Genomic DNA, 23,404 nt, shown 5'->3' on the forward strand with positions numbered 1-23,404 from the left:
TTGCCTGCTACTACGTTATATAATGACCCATTGTAATATAAACCATTGAAATAGCTTTTGCCCAGTGCGTGCAAACAAGTCACTAAAGTGGGTATACCAGAAAAAAATTATCAAACTGTTTCCCGCAATCTTTGCCTATCGGGACGCGTAAGACAATTATGATCAATGCCTGTGTGAACGAACTGTTCAACGAGAACAATATACATTACATTGCGGTGAACAATGCTGATGCGTAGATAACGTGATGTAGATATCATCGGTGAGCCGTATTGCCCTAAATATCAGCAGTCTAGAAATCCCTTGCAAAAACAGCTACTTATACATTGCGGCGCATACAGGTTAAATGCTCATTGGTCAGGGTCTATTAGGCTGCTGACCGCGACATTGGCCTCTGTGTCGCCGGATATTTGTTCGTCATAAAGAATGGACGAAAGGGTTATTGCGATACGGACGAATAATTTCTTTTATATTTGTTAGTGGGAGCATGCTGATAGCATCAAATAATGCCACAAGCTCACGCCATGGTCAAGAGACACTTTGTATTAAAATATGACAATAACAGAAACAGACCCGATGCTTATCGCGCTGTCCAGGACTTTTCTGCTTGTATAAAGCTCGGAGGCAGCAGTAAATAAACGTGATATACCACATCTGCTAGTGCGCATGCTCAAATACAGCAGCTGCTAAGAATGGCAGTGGCGACCGCGACCAAGCTTGCAGCTGGATTTGTACTGCTTGTGGCGCTGGTATTTGGTCAAGGTGAGCTCGTTTTTTTATTAGCGTACTTCTTGATCATAGCGTGATAGCGCTAAACGCTTGCCAGACCACGACGCTAAAGTGAACGCGTACTCGCGACATCCGTGTGAATTTCAGGCGTCAAAAATGAATATATCTAAATCAAGAGCCAGCTGTTTGAGTCTGCACACGTTGTACAGTCTTTGAATATCATGCATATTTCTCGTGTGTCTAGGCTAGTGAAGTGGGGGTGGTGTTCTGCAGACATCGCATTCGACGCGTTGCGCATCGGATTTCTTGTCCGGCAAGGGTTCTTGTAACTAAATGTAGGCTCTATTTCACATATAATCTATACATTAACAAGATAAAACCTTACAGAAAAAATTGCTGCCCTCATGCTTCACCCGCGTTAATTTCATTTAAAATTGACAGAACAGTGAGTCTTAGCAGAGCGAAAGTTTCGTATGTGGTGACTATGGCCTCGGCCATTGTTCAAAATTCGTACAGGCTGAGACACTAGAGTGAAAAATTGTTTTCGGTAAAACACTGACGGGCTATTGAATGGAATATCAACACTGCCTCTTAATTCGTTCACGCCATCTTATATTTTATCATAGCCCATGGGACATTTGCGCGAAACACGAAGGTCCACCCCGATGAAGTGCGCAGAATACAGCTATATAAGTGAACCACGCGAAATAAAGGAAACAGTAAATGACTGTGACTAAACCTTCGGTGGCATTGTCAATGACATATTGGGTTTTCATGTGAGTGGCACATAGCACAGGTCGATGCGTGAGTTCGAGATGATTTAACTTTATTATTTGACTTGTCTCACTTTAGTTTTGTTGTTAGTTTTATTCGTCTTCCCTGTGCACTCATGCGTATCAGCTTTGTCTTTTTTATGTACCTGCAGCAGAATATATTCGCGTGCAGATAGATCAATGAATAATTGTCACAGAATTCATCTCACTAAGAATGTCAACGTTAATGCCATTAGCATTGAAGAAATGTAGCTACACACCGTGTTGCAACCACCACACGTATGCGGCCTGTATAAGCCGGTCACCTCTGCCGCGCGTCCTTCTCGACATGCTGCCTGATTCAGCGGTCCCGCCACAAGGTGTGCAGGTGGCGCTTGTGTGAATATGCATTCAGACTCGTTAGTCGGCTAATATATGACGCTAGTTCAATTGCACGCATCACCGTATATATTTTAAATGATTTGTTTGCCACTGAAGAGCAGCATATACGAAGTGGCAGATATTTACCCAAGTTCGCGTCAGCGTGGTTCAGTGGAGAGGGCGCATTACCAGTGGGCGCATAGCCAGTTACCTAAGTTGACATCAAAGAAGCTCATTGAAGAGCGGCGCCTACCCAGTCAGACAGACAGACGATAGCCTACGGTAAGTGCGAGAGTACGCTAAGAATGCTAATCGCATTAAAAGTAGCAGCAAATGAGCCATTTGTGTGTCGAGTTTATACGTTCGAGCTCACTCGTCTTCCGTGCTGTAGCGCGAAATCCTGCTAACAAAAATGGCTTGCCTGGGCTCTATGATGGGCGTCAATCACCGGATTTTTTAACATGGTCCCTTCTGGCGCGACGCTTAACTGTACATGAGCAGTTGTATGCTTGAGCATGACTTCTATCTTCGACGACTATCCGAGCGCATCACAAATAAATGAGTGGGTAAAGTGCACACGCATATGTACTAGAAAAACGCGGACACAGAACGGAAGAAGAGGTCGACGAAGTTGGCAACCAAGTACAGGATAACTGAAAGTGTAAATAGACAACCAGGAGTCATAAAAAAAGAAGTTGACAGTGACTTCAGCGTATGCTAAAAAGAATGAAGGCGAAACTCTGTGTGCTCACAAGATATTCAACAAATTACTTGACATTCGCATACGAATCTGTTGTTACTTTCTATTACTTGTTTTCTCCCACCAAAGGTTGTGGGCTTCGGTGCCTTAAATAACTACATCTTAATTAACTGTACCTTAAATACTTCGCCTTAATTAACACCAAAGGTCGTGGGTTCAACTCGCACCAATGGTCTTGGGTACGATTTCCATCAATTTTGGTGCCATTGAAGTTTTGGTGCCATAACACCGGACAGTGAAATTTCGATAACGCCGGACCTCGGATTTTTTGACCCAAGAGCCACATAAGGCTTTCGGCTCAAAAGAAAGTTAGGGAAATAGTGACAATGAACTGGATGCAATGAATGGAGACAAAAAAGACCACGGAGATTTGCAAGAACGAGAAGAAATCAGAAGGGAAGATCTGTACGATAACACAAATAGGCAGTTCCTTGCTATTTGAGGCTCGAACTGGTTGCCTAAGGACAAAAATATACCGGAATCAATACTCGCTACATAAGGAGGCATGTGCATACGCAGCAAAAAACCGGAGACCACTCAGCACATCTTAATGGAATGCGAAGGAATTCTCCCACTGAGACCGATAGAAAACTACCCGTAAAAAATTTATACAACATGATCTCTTGCAAGCATAGGTAGCGGTGCAACGTAGATGGAGAAGTTTTGAGGATGTAGATGATGATGAAATAAACTTTAATTGTCGAGACAGGGTTCCCGAGGTGGGAGGGTACCTGATTCCAGGAATCCTCTGGCCGCGATAGCATACCGGGCTCTGGCGACAACACGTCGTTGGTCGTCCAGTGCCGGGGTGGAGATCTTGGCCTCCCACGTCTCGTCGAGGAGGTTCACGTCTTCGGTCGTTGTATGCTTGGTAATGGGGTCTTCGGGGCGCCACGGGAACTCGAGTAGTAAATGAGCCATAGTGTCTGGCACGACGCAGATCGGGCAGTTGTAGGTGTGTAGTGTCGGGAGGATGCGATGCATGAGGATCCATTGGGTGTACGTGTTGCTCTGCAGTCTTCGTAATGCGGTGCTTTCCTCTTTGGTCAGTTTTAGGTGAGGTGGCGGGTACACCCTGCGTCCCAGGCAGTAGTGTTGGAGGATGGCGTTATACGTGGGGGCTATTGTCGCCGCTTCCGCTGCGTCACCAGGCGGTCGGGGGTCTCGCGAGGCGGCGAGAGTGGCCCGGTTGACGTGATCGCGGGCCGCGGCGTGTGCCGCTTCGTTTCCTTCGAGCCCCTCGGGCCCTGGTACCCACGTAATGCAGGTGTACGGAAGCGGAGTGCTTCTTCAGAATTTTGACTGCTTCCACCGATATTCGGCCTCTCGTGTAATTGCGTACTGCGGATTGGGAGTCTGTGAAGACTACGACCACGTTCGTGCTCGTGGTGGTAGCGAGGGCAATCGCCGCTTCTTCCGCGGTCTCCGAGTTCCGCACCCTGACGGTGGTGGATACCAGTTCTTTCCCTCTCGAGTCAACCACACTCAGGGCGTAAGTGGTTTTGCCCGGGTATTTCTACGCATCTACGTAGCGAGCATTTGGATCATGCTTGTGCCGTCTTCGGATGGCATCGACTTGAGCGAGCCGGCGTCACCGATGATAGTCGTGATGCATGCTGCGCGGTAGTATGTCGATGCTCAGGGAATTTCTTATGCATGGCGGTATCTTGACCTTGCGGTAGGCCTCAGCGATGTAGCATTCTCCGTAGCCGAGGCGCGCAAGGACCGATCGGCCCGTCGGCGTGAGCTTCAGCCTCTCGAGTTTGTTGGTCTTCTGGGCTTCCACCAGCTCTTGCCAGGTGTTATGAACACCCATTTTGAGAAGTCGGGTGGTAGATGCCATGGGTGGTAGGCCCCTGGCGAGCTTCGTAGCTTTGCGGATGATGACATTCAGCTTGTCGACTTCGCAATTCTTGAGAGCCAGGTACGGGGTTGCGTACGTTATTCTGCTGGTCAGTAGAGCTTGAACGAATCTGAGGGTGTCTTGCTCCTTGAGGCCACTGCGTCGATTGGCTACCCTGCTTACGAGGTGTATGAGTTGGGAGATTGTGCTTTGGAGACGTGGGAGCGTGGCGACTCCTGATCTGTCTCGGTGCAGGTGCAAGCCGAGTACTCGACGCGAGGCGACCTTCGGTATTTGGATCCCGTTGAGCGTGACGCACGGGTCTGGCGCTTCGCAGGTGGGAGGTCTTCCCCTCGTGCGTGCCTTGAGTACGAGTAGCTCAGTGGAGGCCGCAGCTATCAAGGTAGTGCTCGATAACATCAACTGCTTCTTGAAGGCAACGTTCTTGCTCTCCGGTGCTCGTTCCTCGCGTCCAGAGCATGAGGTCGTCCGCGTGGAAGGCGTGACGCAGGCCTGGGATGTTTTTGAGAAGGCGGGGGAGCTTGAGGAGTGCCACGTTGAATAGGAGGGGCGACATGACGGAGCCTTGCGGCGTTCCCTTGTTCGACAGCTTGAATTCTTTACTGCGTAAGTTGGATATTCCCACCATGGCCGTCCGGCCGGTGAGGAAGTTACGAACATAGCCGTAGGTCTTGTAACCGCAGGCGGTCTCCTCGAGGTACTGTAGCATTGCTTTGTGGCTTACATTGTCAAATGCGCCCTTCACGTCGATGGCAAGGACGCACGACTTGTTATTCTTGCTGAGGTGTTCAATGAGGTCATCCTTCAGGAGAAGAAAGACGTCTTGCGTAGAAAGAAGCTGGCGGAAGCCGAACATGGTGTCTGGATAGTGCCGATTGTCTTCGAGGTGTGATGTGAGCCGGTCGTGGACCATATGCTCAAACAGCTTACCAACGCACGAAGTGAGAGAGATTGGTCTCAGGTTCTCGACAGCTGTGGGCTTGTTGGGCTTTGGTATCATGAGCACTTCCGAGTGCTTTCACGCGGCCGGCAGCTCTCATTTGTCCCAGCACTCCTTGTATTACCGGACGAGAGCCGTCAAGGCCTGTTGGGGCAGCTGTCGTAGGTGCCTGTTCACTATCCTGTCCTTGCCTGGGCTCGTGTTTCTCGTGAGTTGGGAGATGGCTGCTTGGAGCTCTGCTGGTGTGAAGTGCCGGTCCAAGTCAGCGTTTGGTCTGCCTTCATATTCTTTGAGTGGCGGGGTTGTCGCTGGTTGGGAGGGATCGCGGAGCTTGTTGCATAGTTCGCGGAGTAGGTCTTCCTCCGAGCCGTCGTAGTTGTGTGCTTATCGACGGATGTGTTGCCCTTGCTGCGTCTTGGTGGGGTCTAGTCGAGGAAAGCGCGCAGCAGGTGCCACGCTTTCTTGGTACTGAGCGTGCCCTGAAGCTTATCGCAGAAGGCACGCCAGTTGTGTCTCGCTAGCTGTTCAGCATATTCTTGCGACGGTTCTGTCAATAGGCCGATTCTTTTCCTGAGTTGCTTGTTGAGTTTCAGCCTCTTCCATCTCTTGAACAGGGCCCTTCTGACCTCCCAGAGGTGGAGTAGGTGGGTGTCTATGGCGGGGTGGCCGTCATCAAGTTGGATGATTTTTGTGAATCGTTCGGCGGTAACCAGGATCTCTTTGAGCCAGGCGTCGATGTCCGATATGGTGGTCTGATCGTCGAGCTCGGTTCTGAAGGCATTCCATTCCGGTAGTCTTGCCGTGCCAGTCCTGGCCGGTCGACATGCGTGTTCGATGTCGAGTTGAACCATGTGGTTGAGGACGAGAAAAATAATTAGGGAAACGTTTATAAAAATGCTAGAATGAAAAGCCTCTACGTATAGCGTGGCTTCTTAACTCAAGCAGGCTAGGTGACAATTTCTCACTGCCCCATTTCAAAAAGGATGCTAATAAAGCATCATCATCATCACAAGGAGCATATAAAGAAAATCTACGCAAAAGGGCAGATGCTTGGGCTGGTTGGTGAAAAATGTTCTCGCCATTTGAGCAATAAACTTGGTGGTTAGTGTGCACTCTGTTCTGTCGCAGTCTTCTTTCCGTCCTGTAAATACGCATTGAAAAAGCTTTTTTCGTTGTTTAAACACGGTCTCTACGAGCACGGGTGGCGAAACCCACCGATTGCATTTCCAGTATCCTGTAAGTGTTCTCGCGTCGCTCAAATTTCGGCTTATACTGCGTTTCTTGCACACTATCTGCATATGGTAGACCAAAATTTGTGCACCCGATATGTGCAATTTCTCGCAGGACCCCACGCGTGTGGGCGGCTCGACCATAAACTGCCCCTACAAGATGGTGTTGCGTATCGTGACGTCGTGAACGCCGGGGGCGCTGCCTCACTTGGTGCATTAATGCACATCGGACTGCGCGTTCAGCTGCGCCAGTGTATGCTCAGAAAACCAAATAGCACTCGAGCATCGAAGAAGAGCAGAGCAGTTTAAACGAGAACGCTATAAGACATAATTTACACGGAGATGTGAAGGACGAAGCAGGCCCGCCGGACCCCTAAACGATTCGGTGAGCTCGAGACGAAAACAACGAAAACAACTAGCCCACACCACAGCTAACACCTAATCATTGGCGTTACAATCTCGTAACCATTGAATGAGTTTCATGGTTAGTATACTGAACATTAGGTTATGAGGGACGCCGTGGTGGATTGTTTTGCTTTGCCTATCTTAACAAAATCTACAGGATAGCTTTGTATTTTCTCCATAGGCAAATGCCAAGACAAACTCTGCAGCGTTCTCAACGCAACCTCCTGTTACTGGAATGTAGCGGTTACGTACGTGGTCAGAGGCGCTGTTTCCCAGCTCCCAGCGCAGCCGGTGCACCTTGCAAAGCTATGTGCCGCGTAAGTAAATGCCGCCTGCAGCCATTCAGGTAGCCTGCATGCATTGTTCCTAATGTACGCGTTGTTGGATAAGAACGAAGTGACTCAGAGAGCAGATATCAACTATATATTCCTAATTTTGAAGCCCAACTATAAGCTTTTTACTTAGTCAAGAGACCTTAGGACGATCAACAACAAAATTTAAACCGCGAATCCGGTGTTAACAATGAACACAGTGCACAATCACAAATGATACTTGTTTCGCTAAGCACTCGCATGTAGATTTTGTGAAACATGATAAAACAAAGTGGGATGCACTTTATGAAAGCGTGACCACATGTCGCTGCCATGTCGAGCTAATGAGAATGTTTCTGCATTGGAGTTTTTACGACTAATTGTATATACTACGCTTTGCGCCGGTAGCAAGTAAGCGTTCTGATAACTCTAATCTGAGGAAGTTCTAGGAAAAGTTCAGAAAGACAAAATGCAATCGATAGCAGACGCAATCGACCCAGACGGAAACGATATATGCAGTTTAAATAACAAAAGTGTAGTGCATCAAGTGAGAACTTCACTCCTTCATACTGCCATTGCCGTATCATATAGGTAATTTCATCAAGTATATTTTTGTTCTCTGGAATTTATTGGCTCTTGTTGTGAAATCTTGATATAAGAGCTTGATCGTAGCTTTATACGACATCAACATTAGTGACTATGTTAAACCACAGACCTCAATGACATTTCATAAAAATATTGCTAACGCATCAGCCTTCTACAAGATAATTCTAAGTAGGACCAGAGGGCCGCAAACAATATGTATACCTGGTCGCGCCTGTCTAAACGTCACTTTTTCTGAATGTTTGAACATGTGGCTCAGGCAAACAAACGAAAAAACACTGAGCATAAACATTGCTTAACATTTAGAAAAAAAAAAGAAACGAAAGATGCCACATCATTCTTGAGATCTTGAATTCATTCATACAGAAGCAATGCCCCGAACAAATAGCCAGGAAGACCCGGATAACAGTTATAGTCATCCTACCCAAGTCCTTGTCATATGAGTACATGGGATCTGCAGAAGTCACAGTTCTTGCTTCTCTGTTCGAACTAAATAAATAGTCACTCTTAAAAAATGTTATTGAATTTCAATTGAGGTACTACGCGTCATCGTAATTGTTCCGAAAGCATTTTTTTCTTTTTTTATCAGGTACAAAGAGCTGCCGCTTGTGTCAGAGTGCACGCTATACTATGCCGGATGCAGCGAAGAGGTGCGAAAGCACTTCCTAGTGCAAGAGCACGGCTATCGGATAGTGCAGAAAGACATTCTGGATCGGGCAAAATGTGAAGGTAAGAGCTGAGCGTAAGCATTGCACAAGCGTTGTGTTACTTGTAACGCAAGTATGTTACGATCGCCACTCTGTTTTATTTGAAAGACCAATCATGAATAGCTGATCACTGAAAACGCCGACTGACCTTTTCAATTACGTAACTTCAATAAGCGAGTATTACGCGCATACACCACATAACGTGTCGATTTCGTCGACAAATGAGAATGCGGGATGATGTGAAGAGCGTTCTACGTTTTCCATTTGTATAGAAATCCTGACAGCAGTGCAATGATTGAGATAATAATCATCATCATCATCCTATTTGTTTTTTTGTAATGTTTTATTTAGACAATAAATTGTCTGGGATGTAGGGGCTCAAGGTAGATTCGACTGCCTGACAAAGGCCCCCCTACCCATACATTGCTCAAGGGGTGGAACATTATGAAAGACAGTGCAACATTATAGAAACAAAAAAGATGAACAACAAAGTGTATGTGGCAGGCAATTGAATATACAAAAAAGTTAGATTCTTACAATTTATACATAGTATAGCATCGTTTAGGACGAAGGCCTCTCCCTGCGATATCAAATTACCTCTGTCTTGCGCTAGCGGATTGCAACAAATTTCACCCATTCCCCCCTGCCACCTAGTGTTCTTCCGTCCTCGACTGCGCTTCGCTTCCCTTGGCGCCGATTCTGCAGCTCTGATGACCCACCGGTTATCTATCCCATGCATTACATGGCATGCCTAGCTCCATTTTTTACTCTTAATGTGAACTGTAGTGGCGATGAAGCAACGCACGCGGCCGTGGGACACTGCCTTGGCTAGAGGTGCGAGCGCAGAACGCGAGCTGTTGACGCTGGCTGAGACTGTCTTTGGGCCCGTCGTGCAACCCTTCCGCCTGACGTCCAACGTTAATAAACCCCCTTCCAAAGTGGTGGAGGTGCGGGGTCTGCAGCCATGGAACTCCGAAGTCCGATCTCCGCAGGTCTTCGTAACCGGCGCGCTGCGCCAACGCGATCCTCCCTTCTTTAGTGGTAGAGATGACCACGATGTGGTAGAATGGCTGGCGACGTTTGAAAAGGTGAGCCGCCACAATAAGGCGGATGACCCGTCGAAATTACAGAATGTGTCATTCTATCTCAAAGACGTCGCATGCCTGTGGTACCACAACCATGAGGCCGACTTCGCTACATGGAGTGTGTTCAAGAAACGCTTCGCAGACGTGTTCAATCGCCCTGGCGTGCGCAAGCTCCGAGCCGAGCAGGGCCTCCGCGGACGTGCGCAGCAGCAAGGCGAAAATTTTACAGCTACATCGAAGACGTCATAGACTTGTGCAAGCGCCTGAATCCGTCCATGCCTGAGCAAGAGCAGATTAAACACATCTTGAAAGGCATTGACAACGATGCCTTTCAAATGCTGCTGGTAAAGGACGCGCGCACCGTAGCTGAGCCTACGACCTTGTGCCAGAGCTTTGACGAGCTCCGTAAGCAACTCGTCTTAGTTCGGCGGCCGACAACAGACGATTCCCTCGCCGCCTTAACCATCGCTGGTGACCACGAGACGCTACTCTCGCAAATCAAAGAATATGTGCATAAGGAGGTAGCACGGCAGCTCTCGTGTATATCGTATTTGCCGACCCCAGAAGTGCCTACGCACAATCTCGCGCCGTCTCTCCGACAAGTTATTCAGGAGCAAGTCTCCGAGGTGCTGCTGTCCGCCGCTCCGCCGATACCTGTTGCCGCACCACTGACTTATGTGGCTGCCGCTGCAAAGCCTCCACGTCGACCGCCAGTGTTGGCCCCTCAACCTCTCCAACAGTCACGGGCGCCATTCCCTGGTGCACAGGAGCACATCGTCAATCCGTGGCGCGCTCCTGGGAACCGACCGATATGTTACTCTTGCGGGCGCTTCTGTCGTAGGCGCTTCGTGGCTGCATCAGTTGCCCCAAGATACCGCGACTATTCTTTCCCGCCCCGGTACTACGCTCCAAAGACGTGCCACCTGAGGTATACGCGCACGACGCCCCGCCTGACTCCGACTTTCCACCCTGTGCTTCCCATCGATCACCCTCACCACGCCGCCGTTCTTTGTCACCTATGCGTCGCCGACCCGCCGCTGAGACGGAAAACTGACTGCCGCAGCTTCGGAGGCACGAGCTGCGTCGTCGTCGACCTGTGTAGGTCCTCGCTTGTCGCCCGCCAATGTCGTCGAAGTTTTTGTTGAAGGTGTTCGAACTCTTGCGCTCGTTGATACTGGTGCCACAATATCCGTAATTAGTCAGAAACTTTGCCGCTCTCTTCGTAAAGTGACAACAAATTACAGCCTTTTCCCTCAGTACTGCAAGAGTACAGCGAATCCATCCGATTGCAGCATGCATGGCTAAAGTCGTCATTGGCGATGTACTGTACAACATTGAGTTTATTGTGTTGACTTCGTGTTTACATGATGTGATTCTTGGGTGGGATTTCTTGTCGCGCCATCACGCCGTTATAGACTGCGCTCACGCTCAGGTGGATCTGTCTGTATTTGGCGATGTGCCTTCTCCCCATATGCCCGTGCCTGGTGTTGACAAGCGTGTCGTGGCTGCGGACACGGACCTTCCCCCTCTCAGTACCGTCATTGCTCCTGTTTACTGTGCTGCCCTTACTGAAACTACAGTTCTGTTCACGCCGTCTGACCTACTCAGTCGCCGCCGCGATGCGTCGCTGCCATTTGCCGTCCTATCACTTCACCAGGATGCCTCTGGAATACTTATTTCTAACGCTACCTCATGCCCTCTCACATGGCGCCGTAAGGAGACGCTTGGCCACGTTCAGTCAGTCGACGATGATGTTATTGTGCCTACTGATTCCTACGAGCCCAGTCCTAAGCCGGAGCAGAACGCGTTGACACCTCACCCTGCGTCAGATGACGTGTATTTGGACGTATTTTTCCTTTCCATCGGCAGTAACCTTGCTCCGGATCAACGTGCGCAGCTTCTGATGCTTCTCAACGAATTTAGAAGTTCGTTTGACTTCCCTCAAACATCGTTATGTCGAACGAACACCGCTGTTCACAAAATTGACACCGGAACCATCACCCCTTTGCGCCAGCGCCCCTAGCGTGTATCACCAGCGGTGCATCGTATAATTACGGAGCAAGTTAACGACATGCTTCAACGTGGAGTCATCAAGCCTTCCTGTAGTCCTTGGTCATCCCCCTTTGTGCTGGACAAGAAAAAAGACGGTTACATTAGGTTTTGCGTAGACTACCGGCGTCTCAACAAAATTATTAGAAAAGATGTTTACTCTCTTCCGCGCATAGACGACGCCCTCGATTGTCTACAAGGCGCCGAATTCTTCTCTTCGCTCGACTTGCGTTCGGGTTATTGGCAAGTCCCGATGGCCGAGTCAGACCGTCCAAAGACCGCGTTCATCACGCCAGTTGACCTATACGAATTCACAGTCATGCCATTGGGCCTTTGCAATGCTCCTGCAACATTCGAACGAATGATGGACGGCATTTTACGCGGTCTAAAATGGCAGATCTGTCCGTTGTACCTTGATGTCGTCGTGTTCGCCCCCGATTTCGCTACACCTCTCGCCCGCCTGCGCATGATTCTTCAGTGCCTTACCAATGCAAGCCTTCAGTTCAACCTGAAGAAGTGTCACTTCGGGGCTCGCCAGCTCACCATACTGGGTCATGTAGTCTCAAAACACGGCATTATTCTTGATCCTGAGAATCTTCCCGCCGTTGAGGAGTTTGCTAAGCTGACTGCCGTAAAAGAACTCCGCAGCTTTGTGGGCTTATGCTCGTATTTTCGTCGCTTTGTCCGGAACTTTGCCTCCATCATGGCACCGCTTACGAAGCTACTTGCAGGCCTCGGTGACCTTTCAAATTGAACTCACGCCTGCGATGACGCCTTCACTACATTACGGCATCCGCTTACCTCACCACCCATTCTGCGCCATTGCGACCCGACTGCGCCGACCGAAGTACACACGGACGCCAGCGCTGTTGGTCTTGGTGCAGTACTCGCGCAACGCAAACCAGGCTTTTCCGAGTATTCTGTAGCTTATGCTAGCCGTGCCCTCACCAAGGCGGAATCCAACTACTCGGTCACTGAAAAAGAGTGTCTCGCTATTGTGTGGGCAATAAGCAAGTTTCGTTAATACTTATACGGCCACACTTTCGACGTGGTGACTGACCATCACGCTCTGTGTTGGTTAGCTTCCCTGAAGGATTTTTCTTGTCACCTTGGGCGTTGGGCTCTTCGCCTGCAAGAATTTGACATTCGCGTCGTGTACCGATCGAGGCGAAGGCACTCTGACGCGGATGCGCTCTCCCCATCTCCTGTGAACTCGACTGAAGAGCCGCATTCAACTGGTGCCTTTCCCTTGGCTGCTCCCCTTGGCTGCTCTTACCTCCATAGACATGACATCTGAACAGCGAAATGACCCCTGGATCGCCTCTCTCCTGAATGTTCTTTGCGCTCCACCAACTTCTGCACACCCACGTGCACTTCGCCGCCAAGCCACGCATTTCTCAATACAGGACGAACTATTATATCGTCGCAACTATCGACCGGATGGCCGTAAGTGGCTCCTCGTGATCCCTAGCCACATGCGGTCGATGTCTGTGCATACTTTCAGACTGACCCCCAACATGCTCACGCTGGTGCGCTGAAAACTATGAGCGGCTCCGCCAACGTTATTACTAGCGTGGACTATACACATATGTCCGCAAATGCATTCGGTCTTGCCAATCGTGTCAACGACGGAAACCGTTTCCCCATTCGCCTGGTCTCCTGCACGCCCCTTCGACGGCGTCGGAATCGATCTTTATGGCCCACTTCCCTCCTCTGTCGCTGGTAACATATGGGCATTGTCGCAGTGGACCACCTAACGAGGTATGCGGAAACAGCCGCGCTTCCTTTGGCGGGGGCTCGTCACGTTGCGAACTTCATCTTACGTCATTTCGTCCTGCGCGATGGCGCACCACGCGAGCTACTGAGCGACAGAGGGCGTGTGTTTTTATCTGATGTCTTTCAGGAGCTCCTTCGTTCATGCCGTACAGTTCGCCGCACATCTACAGCCTACCACCCACAAACCAACGGACTAACAGAGCGCTTTAACTGCACGCTGGGAGACATGCTGTTCATGTACCACTCTTACCACTCTAACTGGGATGTCGTTCTTCCGTTCGTTACTTACGCGTATAATAGCGCGACACAGTCAACCACCAGATTTTCCCCGTTCTTTCTTTTATATGGCCGCGAACCATGCACCACACTCGACACCATTTTGCCGTATCGTCCTGATGTCTCCGAATTCAACCCAGTTTCTGAAATGGCTCAATATGCTGAAGAGTGTCGTCAGCTGGCCCGCTCATTTACTTTGGACAACCAAGCCCTCCAGAAAGATCGCCATGACCACAATCTGACTGAACAAGCTTTCGCCGTCGGTTCCTTGTATGGCTCCGCATGCCGTTTCATTCCCCTGGCCTGACTACCAAGTTTATCTCCAAGTACCAAGGCCCTTATCGACTCATCGAGTGCCTATCTTCCGTCACCTATGTTATTGAGCCGGTCAACCCAACCTCCGACAAGCGTCGTCTTGGCCGCCAGGTGGTCCACGTGAGCCGCCTCAAGCCATATCATGACCCCCTTATTCTCACGTCGCCTTGAGTCGCCAGGATGACTCCCCTTCGCCTCCGAGGTACTGTAGTGTAGTGTAGTGAAGCAACGCACGCGGCAGTGGGACACTGTCTTGGCTAGAGGTGCGAGCGCAGATCGCGAGCTGTTGACGCCGGCTGAGACTGTCTTTCTGCCCGTCGCGCAACCCTTCCGCCTGACGTCCAATGTTAATAAACCCCCTTCCACAACCTTAATATCGGCTATCCCCGTTTGCAGTGGCGTAGCCAGAAATTTTGTTCGTGGGGGGCTCAGGTTGCAGCGCGGCCTCCTCCTTATAGAATTTGTCGAGGGATCAAATACATGAATAATAACTGCATTTCCAATGCCATTGTATATTAAATGCTGCCAAGGAATTATTGAACGCTACGCACTTTCAAGTGAAATATGTATTTTTTCATGAAAGAATATATTCGTGTGTCCCAAAAATTCTGGCAGAAATAACTGATATCAATGCGGCCGCGTTTTTTTATTGTCTATTTAATAAGTAAAGAAAATATCAGTTCGAAACAAGCAAAGCAGTGTTAACAGCTGATATGAAGAACGTAAAGGCCATGAAATGAATAAGTTGAGGACAAATATTTTGATGAATCTTCGTCATTCAAGAACCTTGTTTACATTTTTGCACATATGCAACGGCGGCCAGGAGAAAAACCTCAATGACGCTGTCCCTCGTTGCAATTGATTGCGCAGGAGCAGCTGTTACCGGTCGTGTATTGTAATTACACCGATATTATACTCGCAACGATGAGTACAAATAAAAAGTAGGAGAGAGAGAGAAGTCATAAGGGAAAGGCCGGGAGGTTAACCATGCTGAGCCCGGTAGGCTACCCTGCACTGGGGAAGGGGGAAAAGGGATTGAAAGAGAAGGAAGAGAGAAGTTCACAGTTCACACGTTGAAAATTTACAGTTAAGCGTTCATCGCTGAGTTTCGTCACAGGCGGTCATACAGGCTTGTGCACTTCAAAAAACGCAGCAGCACCTTTGTAGCCCTGCACATAGAAGACGCACGAGGCCACGCGCCCAACATCTTTTCCTCCGTAAAAGGCCTGTCGTCTAAGTGCCCCAAAGCGTTCGAAGGGCAATCCTCTCATCTCCGTATCTGTGGCAGTCACATAAAAGCAGAAGTTCTGCAAAATATACATTAGAAATGCGAAGATAGAATGGAATATACGAATGCGAAGATACAAGTCGTAAAAGGGCAAAAAATAGTCGCTGGAAACAAAGTTCACTGCTTGTATACACAACGCCTCGCAACAAGATATTTAAATATACGTCTAAGTCTCCAATAAATCTACGTATTTAAGCAAACGTCACTGTATATAATGCGTCAAACAAGACAAATAAGCATGTTGCGCCGTCACAGCTAGTAATTTTTGCGCACAGAAACACACATGATCTAGGCAAGAACAAACCTATGATCGCAGAAATCATGATATGTTCTCGGGCCATGCAGCGGTCGCGACAGCACCATACAGGTAGAATAATAGAGGAATAATACAGAAATCAGTACGAACATTTGTAATTTAACTGCCTGCACAGCGGCAACAATTACTCTGCACCCAAAATTTAAGGAGGGTTTTGCTTCGTTGCAAAAAAAGAAATAAAAGCAGGTAGCTAAAAAGGAAAGAACAGGACAAAGGAAAGCCACAGATGATGCGGCAAGTTGAACTACCCCATATCCCAGTGTGTTTTTGGCAAACGCCGCGTGGGCCAGGCTTTCAATGAGCAAGGTCGGTCAAAATTGGTTATTGATGTCCTCGTAATTTTCGTATTCGCATGATAATTTTGATCATGATGCTAACTGCTAGAATAAACGGCTAACATTTCTGCGGTTTTAAAAGCTAACGAACAGTCATACGTTTTCATAATTACGAGCTTATGGAAATGAAGGAACAGAGCTTTTTATTTGCATTGAATTTTGCTGCTTCGCTATCTAAAGGACAAACTTCTCTCGGCGGGGAAGTTGAGCGAAGCGGTCAATGACTTCGGACACGTTGATGCCGACGTCTCTACGGGCGTATAGAAGCACCAGTCTAACCATGCGTTCCGCAGACATTGTAAAGCGCAAGTAGTTTTTTTAGTAAACTCTTGTTAAAAAAATATTCTCTCTGCGGTGGCAGTGGTCACTGGAAGGGCGATTAGAATCTGGAACAGTTTGTACACATTTACATAGAACCTGCAGCTGCAAAGAGAGAGGGCATCTATTCCGGTGCTAAAACCTAAAACACTCCCTCGATGTCGTTGGTATGCTTGTTTAGGTACCTTGCACAAACAGTAGGCTGTTCGATTCCAGCGATGTCCGTCGTTTCGTCAGGAAGTATGGAGAAGCAGCCTGCTTTTGCAACTAGGCTTTCTTTGATAATTTCGGCACAAATTTCTGTAATTTGGTTTTGTGCATCTGGGCTTAAATACGAGGCAACTTTGCAAATGGTTCTTCAGATATGTATCTCCACAATCAGCTCGCATGCGAAGAAGCGCTCTGAAAATACCTTTATTTTCAGCGGGGGCTATGCTTAAATCTATAGGGCCACTGTCCCTGTGGCCACGGAGAGCCAGAGCTTGTAGCCCGCAAAAAGAATTTCCTCAATGATAGGCCATTTCATTTCTCCTGTTTTCTCATATTTTACTTTGCCTGCCCTGATCCAGCTGATCGATCACATTGGGCATGCTTCCTGAAAATGTTTGGAGAAAATTATCAGCTGCTAGCTCGCAGTGACGGTAATATTTAGTATGTTCGTGTGTGTGCAAGATTGCGAGCGCGTGCTTTCATTTCTGGAACGGCTTGGACACGAGGGCTCCCGTGCATGTATGTTTGTCCAAGTTTATAACAGCATTAACCCCATAAAGTTCCAGAATTCAAAATCTTTTAAAGCAGACCTTTGTAAATGTCAGTGCACCTTTCGCGTCAAAAGTTTATCAGAACTTTATACCCATAAAGTTTCGGAATTGAAATCCATGCGCTCCGTAGATTGCGCAGCCGCTGCGAGATGCCGCAACGCGCCCGCCCGCTATCGAAAAGCCCTTGAAAGCTTGTGCTAGGATGGGGCTCCTTGCGGTACGTGACTCCAGGTGCAAGGGCGTTGCTACGAAATCCAGCCCGAGTTCGCAATGTTCGTGCCGAAATGTCTTTTCGAGCGTGAAAGACATTGTAGGCAAAATCCAGAATGATTCCCGGCGTCGGTGGTAGTTTAGGTCGGCGGTGCATGCCGGCGCGAAAACACTTCGGGGGGGGGGGGGGGGGGGGGGGGGCTGCAGCCCCATCAGCCCCCCCCCCCCCCTTGGCTACGCGCCTGCCCGTTTGCTCACTGATCCGCACCGCTCTTTTCCTGTCTCTTACCGTTAGCCCTAACATTTTTCCTTGCATCGCACTTTGTGCCGTCCTTAACTTTTTCTGGAGCTTTTTGTTGACCTCTAAGTTTCTGCCCCATATGTTATCACTGGTAGAATGTAATGATTGTACACTTCTCTCCTTAACAGCAGTAGTAAGCTCCGTGTGAGGATTTGATAATGCCTGCCGTATCCACTCCAACCCATTTCTATTCTTCTGTAAATTTCCTTCTCACGATCAGGGTTCGCTGTGAGTAACTTACCTAAATAAACATACTCTTGTACAGACTCTAGAGGCTCACCGGCGATCCTGAATTGATGTTCCCTTGCCAGGATATTGAACATTATCTTTGTCTTCTCCGTATTAATCTTCAACTCCACTCATACTCTTTCTCGATTAAGGTTCTCAATCATTTCTTTTAATTCCTCTCCAGTGTTGCTGAACAGCACAATGTCATCATCGTCAACGTAGGCCTTGCGCACAAGTTTCTCTCTAGGTGCCACATAATTGTGCTTCGTACCTTTTTATTTATTTTTTAATGATTAAGCGTCACTGCATCCGCAGAAAAACAGAACTGATTATTGTGTTAATATTGCTGTGCCAATTTTGTTCTGTCTCGTGATGCAGACTCTGCCTCAGACGTGAAATATATTTCACGTGTGGAAAAAAAATTGGCCTACATTACACCTGATCAACACAAAATACCCTTCAAAGTTTAGGCTTTCATGAACAAACACCCAGAGATGCACCTTTCTTGTCTTTTTGCGAAGCGCATTTCATCCCAACGCCGCGCACAGCACTACCGACCCAATCATATTGGACCGACTAAACACGTAACGTATTTTAACGTGCAAACCTTATTTAGGTAATACCATCAGGACCCGTTACTTTGGCGCCTTCAACTGTGTATGTAGCAACCAAAGGAAAATAATTATTCGTCTCAATATATAAAAAGTAAAGAAAAATATTTTATTATGAGCCTGAGCCTTGGTGAGAGAGATAAATGAGATGCGAAAGGCCAGGGGGTTAACAGGAAGGTAGATATCCAGTCTGCTACTTTGCACTGTAGAAACGCCAAGGGGAGACATAAAGAGAAAGAAAAAGGGCGCACACAGATAAAGTTGAGGGGGAACAAAAATAACACTAGGACACACAAAGGAACGCGAAGTATCACAGTCGTTCAAACAGGTCACATGACCGGAGGAACTTCAGTAGCATCTTCGTCGCCTTCTGGTGCGAAGGCAACATCAGCTGGCACTGCTAGATTGCTTGCTGCTAAAGCGGTTGGTCGTCGAGGCGTGCCAACAACGTCATGAGCGACGGCCCCTGGGAGCTGCAACGAGGACAATAACACAGGACATGCTCGATGGTTTCTTCGTTGCCCCAGCTGTCACAGGCAGCACTGTCAGTCATTCCGATGCGGCAAGCAAATGCATCCATAAAATGTACTTCAAGCCACAGTCGGCAGAGACCATGGTCGGTATGACGTAAAACTGTTCAAATCTGGGTTTATTCCAAATCGGCCAGTAACCTTTCGTGATAGGGCAGAATGGTTCGAGTCCAGCCTATATGGGTGGGCGCCACGCCCATATGAGATCCCGAAACACCGTGGGCTAATAGCCGATTGGGAATAAAAAACAGAGTGGAATAGTTTTACGTTAGACCTGCCCAGTTGTCTCGGTTCGGGATCTTCAAGATGGTATGCGCAGTCGGAGGGACGTGTCCAGGTGGGGCAGACGAGCAGGCCGCAAACCTCCATGTCCCCCCTACTGTATCACCAACTAGCAGATAAAGGATATGACATCACTTTTCGATGACCTCCAGCCACTGTGGCATTACTGGGCAACGAACATGCCCATGAAGCTGCTAGGAAGGCTCACGAACATTCCGTGAAGGAACCCATCACGCTATAAAAATCGATGTAGGTGAATCAGCAAAGCTGCGCGTTCCCGCGCGTGATGTCTGAGCTTTAGTTTAAAACGTTTTCTTTTAGCAGAGCAATCTTTGGTAGAAAATTACTTTATTTTCGTGTCATTTTATTCAAAACATTTAGTTTGGATCAACCGCCAGAACCTAATGTCGACTCGAATTAGAAAGATTTTGTATCCTCTCCAACAGGACTGGCCACATTGAACTCGTGCATCGGCTCGACTTCTTTGCTGCAACATTGCCGTGTGAGCCTGAATATGGCACCCACTGTCCAGAACGCCCGTAATAACCTCAAGTAAGTGGGCTGAACTGAAGAATAGTCTTTTGGGCAATTGGTAGCCGACGGATATTACAGTGGTTTAGTTCCTTTAGGCTCCCGTGACTAGTGTTAGTGCAAGCCATATGTAACTAACACATGAATGCTCACATGTGCGAATATTATTGAGATTAGTATTCTTTGCCTGTTTCAGCCATTTAGAGCCAATATAACTTCGTGTTCTCTGATGCGGAACTGGTTGCCCAAGTTGTGTAGCAGCTTGGGTCATAAGGTATGTTGTGCTCGCGGTCGTGATGCCGTAATGATCGGCGTCACTGCGACCTCGTCATTCGACTTACGTCATGCCTTCGTCGTCATGCCGTTGTTGTTACACAGACTTGGTGATACAGTCATCGTCGTTTAATTGTCCTCATGCCGTTTTCATGCCATTATCGTCATTGCGTCACCGTGATACAATCGTCGCAATTGCATTCTTTGTCATATCATAGACCTCAAGCCGCTGTGGCATCATCATGCCTCCAGGTTTGACATCTGGTCTTCATCATACCGCCGTCGTTACGCCATCGTCGTAATCTTTTTTTCTTCTTTCTTTCTGGGGTTTTACGTGCCAAAACCAGTTCTGATTATGAGGCACGCCGTAGTGAAGGGCTCCGGAAAATTTTGACCACCTGGGGTTCTTTAACGTGCACTACAACGCAAGCACACGGGCGTTTTTGCATTTCGCCTCCATCGAAATGCGGCCGCCGCGGCCGGGATTTGATCCCGCGATCCCATCATCGTAATACGCCCGTCCTCGTGTCAACGTGTCGTCGTGTCATTGTCGTCATGCTATCATGGTTATACGCGTGCCATCGTCCTCACTTAAGAATCATCATCTCCTTGTCGCCATGCCGTCGTCATATTGTCTTTTTAACACCATCAACGTCATTCCCTGTTCGGCATTCCGTCGTCGTTCACTTTATCGTGATGCCATTATGCTCACGGGGTACCTTGGCAAGCGAGTGTCATAGCAAAGTGCGACAATACCGGAGTGCGACGGGCAAACCTGAAGCAACGGTAGTCTCAGAACAACCCCTACAGATGTGAGAGAAACTTGACTTCAGAAATATGTTTGTCGCTAGATTGCTAGAATGATAATCGCATTACCACCGAAAGTCATCATGAGGTGAGTGCTGCCGTAGATTTTTCAGTTCATTTCATTTATTTTCTCCATGAAATGAAATGAAAATGAAATGAAAAATCTGTAATTACTTCCCTGAGGTATGAATGCTTACGAACCGCTTGTGCTCAAGAAAGTCGATTTTTGTTGTATCCTGTATTACCATGACACAAAATTAGAAAATTTATTGATAGCATGGCAGAACTTGTAGTGCCTCGAGAATAATTTGCTTTAATTAGGATTCGGTAATAAATGGAGCATTGCATATTTGTCTGCATTGATATGTATCGCATAAGCTGTGTAGAATGCAGTCGCAGTAAAATGTTTCCTGGGAAACATAGATGGGATGACACTGAATAAGAAGTACTGAAGGCCAAATTGGTTTGGCAACAACTGGGAAAAGCGCCAAGAAATGAGCCCGAAGAAAAGAGGACGACCAACCACGCGTTCACTTGAGATTCAGAATTTATCCCTTAGAAGGAGCGCTGTACACATGACCTTGTCCTGTTATTCTCTACACGTATCTGCGTATACACTCACGACCTACTTTACCAATTATTCACTCAATTCTTCTTGAAACGTTGATTTCTCTCAGTATATCTTATCGCTTACTTTTTGCGTGCGTACCTAAACCCAACAATACATTATGCTTCTTAACTAAACGTTTTTCCCACTATTGTAGTGTAAAATGCTTTCAAACTGAACATAAATTTGCGTTTGACGCTTCAAAGCAACCCACTGGCTCTGGAATTGCCGCAGTGGAGGGCTCAGGTAAACTTTTGATCCCGTTAGATTATTCATCCTGCTATTAAATTATAGTACATGAGCGTTTTCGTATTTGACATTGCACGAATGCGGCCCCATGGCTGGGAATCAAACTGGCGACTTTGTACTGAGCATCATATCGTTCTAGCCGCTGATTCACCTGTGATCGCATAGTGTAGTTGCTGCGGGTAGCTGAGTATTAGAATGAAAACTGGAAGCATCTCTTCGATTCCCGTGATACAAAAACTCTATTGATTTAAAGTTGCGAAGTATTCTTAAACTAAATGACGCGTCCTTAAGTCACCGAATGCTTTAGGAAAGAATGTATTGTCTTTTGAGCACATTGTATACAATTAGAACAGAAGGTAATGGTGTGAATAGAATGCTTTTATAATGACTTCCGCTGCATTTCTTCTTTTTTTACCTAATATAGATACTGTACGGTAACGCAGCCATGCATGTGTGCCGGCCACTAACGGAAAAGCCATGGAAAAATAAAGTGAGACATGCTTACATGGTTAATTTGTAAAGAACAAATTGGCCGACCGTGATAATAGCGATAGCATCCGGTAATGACATTCCACAGCTTTGGCATGTCCGCAGTTTGCACTCGTGCGATTATACTAGATGACTGCTTGGGTGGCGAACCATTCAAAAATGTCGCAATTATCTATTTTCGCGGGACAACAGAAACGTAATAATATTTCTGCGCACCTAAGATCAACACGTTTTTAATCAGATTACCATGGGTGTCTTCAATATTTACCATTGCCAAGCTAACGGCAGTAAGAATTTGTATATACAGTACTTGTAGTCACAAAATTAACGACGTTTACAAAAAAGATTGGTCTTCACAAAACATCAGCACGTAACCAGTATTTTTTTTATTTTTCCACCGCAGAGCTTCATCGAAACTGGGTATTTGCCTCATGAAAGCTCTGTCCCCCTGCTCAAAGGGAGAGCACCACTACGCCAAAGATCACATCGTGAACTCGTACAACCTGGCGTTGTGGGAACTCTTTTACCACGACAGTGTGTCCATACCCCATGTCGAACCTGCCGCTCGGGAGCCTAAAACACTTCCCTTTAACACTACGGACGCAATTCCCACCCCAACGCCGGCATCACGCAGCAGAGCTGCAGTAGTGCTGTCTCTCGGTGCCTCGACCCTGCTCCTGATTGTCACAATATGGATACATATCGTGTAACCGAGATAATTTATGGCCTTTATTTCCAGTATAGCGAATGCTTTCTATTCTATTTTATTTTAGCGGACGTGTCCACGACCTGGCACAAGCCTCCGGCGCCATAAAATGCGCAAAAAACCCCACAGTTTTCGCATCTGTTCATCTTGAACTATGTTTTTGTAGATCTCGAACCGTAATAAAGTTCATTAACTTGTATCTTTGCTATGACACAAAACCAAAACTTTCAATGCGTGTGTTTTCTTTATATATATTATATATATATATATATATATATATAAGACAGATGTCAGTGATTAGATGCTTTGTGTTCTCCCTAAAATATTCTTTTGCAGCAAATCGCTCATGCATGCGCAAGCACACCTCCTTTCTTTTTTCAAGT

At 47.5% G+C, this 23,404-nt stretch overlaps 1 protein-coding gene across 1 annotated transcript; it reads left to right on the forward strand.

Annotated features, from left to right (window-relative positions):
• The first annotated feature begins 635 nt into the window (after nt 1–635).
• On the forward strand, nt 636–23,252 carry LOC125940903 (uncharacterized). Its single transcript, XM_049657561.1, has 5 exons — nt 636–759; nt 7,239–7,374; nt 8,561–8,700; nt 19,806–19,911; nt 22,719–23,252. The coding sequence occupies exons 1-5, from the start codon at nt 690–692 to the stop codon at nt 23,023–23,025; spliced, it is 759 nt and encodes a 252-aa protein (XP_049513518.1). The 5' UTR covers nt 636–689; the 3' UTR covers nt 23,026–23,252.
• Nucleotides 23,253–23,404: the final 152 nt, after the last annotated feature.

The sequence above is a fragment of the Dermacentor silvarum genome, chromosome 10, assembly GCF_013339745.2.
Source record: "Dermacentor silvarum isolate Dsil-2018 chromosome 10, BIME_Dsil_1.4, whole genome shotgun sequence".
NCBI classification, from domain to species: Eukaryota; Metazoa; Arthropoda; class Arachnida; order Ixodida; family Ixodidae; genus Dermacentor; species Dermacentor silvarum.

What these genes read in the sequence shown, in the direction of transcription:
- LOC125940903 (XM_049657561.1), top strand. Translation starts at nt 690, where the DNA reads ATGGCAGTGGCGACCGCGACCAAGCTTGCAGCTGGATTTGTACTGCTT. An exon ending in CTTGCAAAGCTATGTGCCGC is followed by an intron (nt 7,375 to 8,560) that starts GTAAGTAAATGC and finishes TTTTTTTATCAG; the next exon opens with GTACAAAGAGCTGCCGCTTG. An exon ending in AACGCCCGTAATAACCTCAA is followed by an intron (nt 19,912 to 22,718) that starts GTAAGTGGGCTG and finishes TTTCCACCGCAG; the next exon opens with AGCTTCATCGAAACTGGGTA.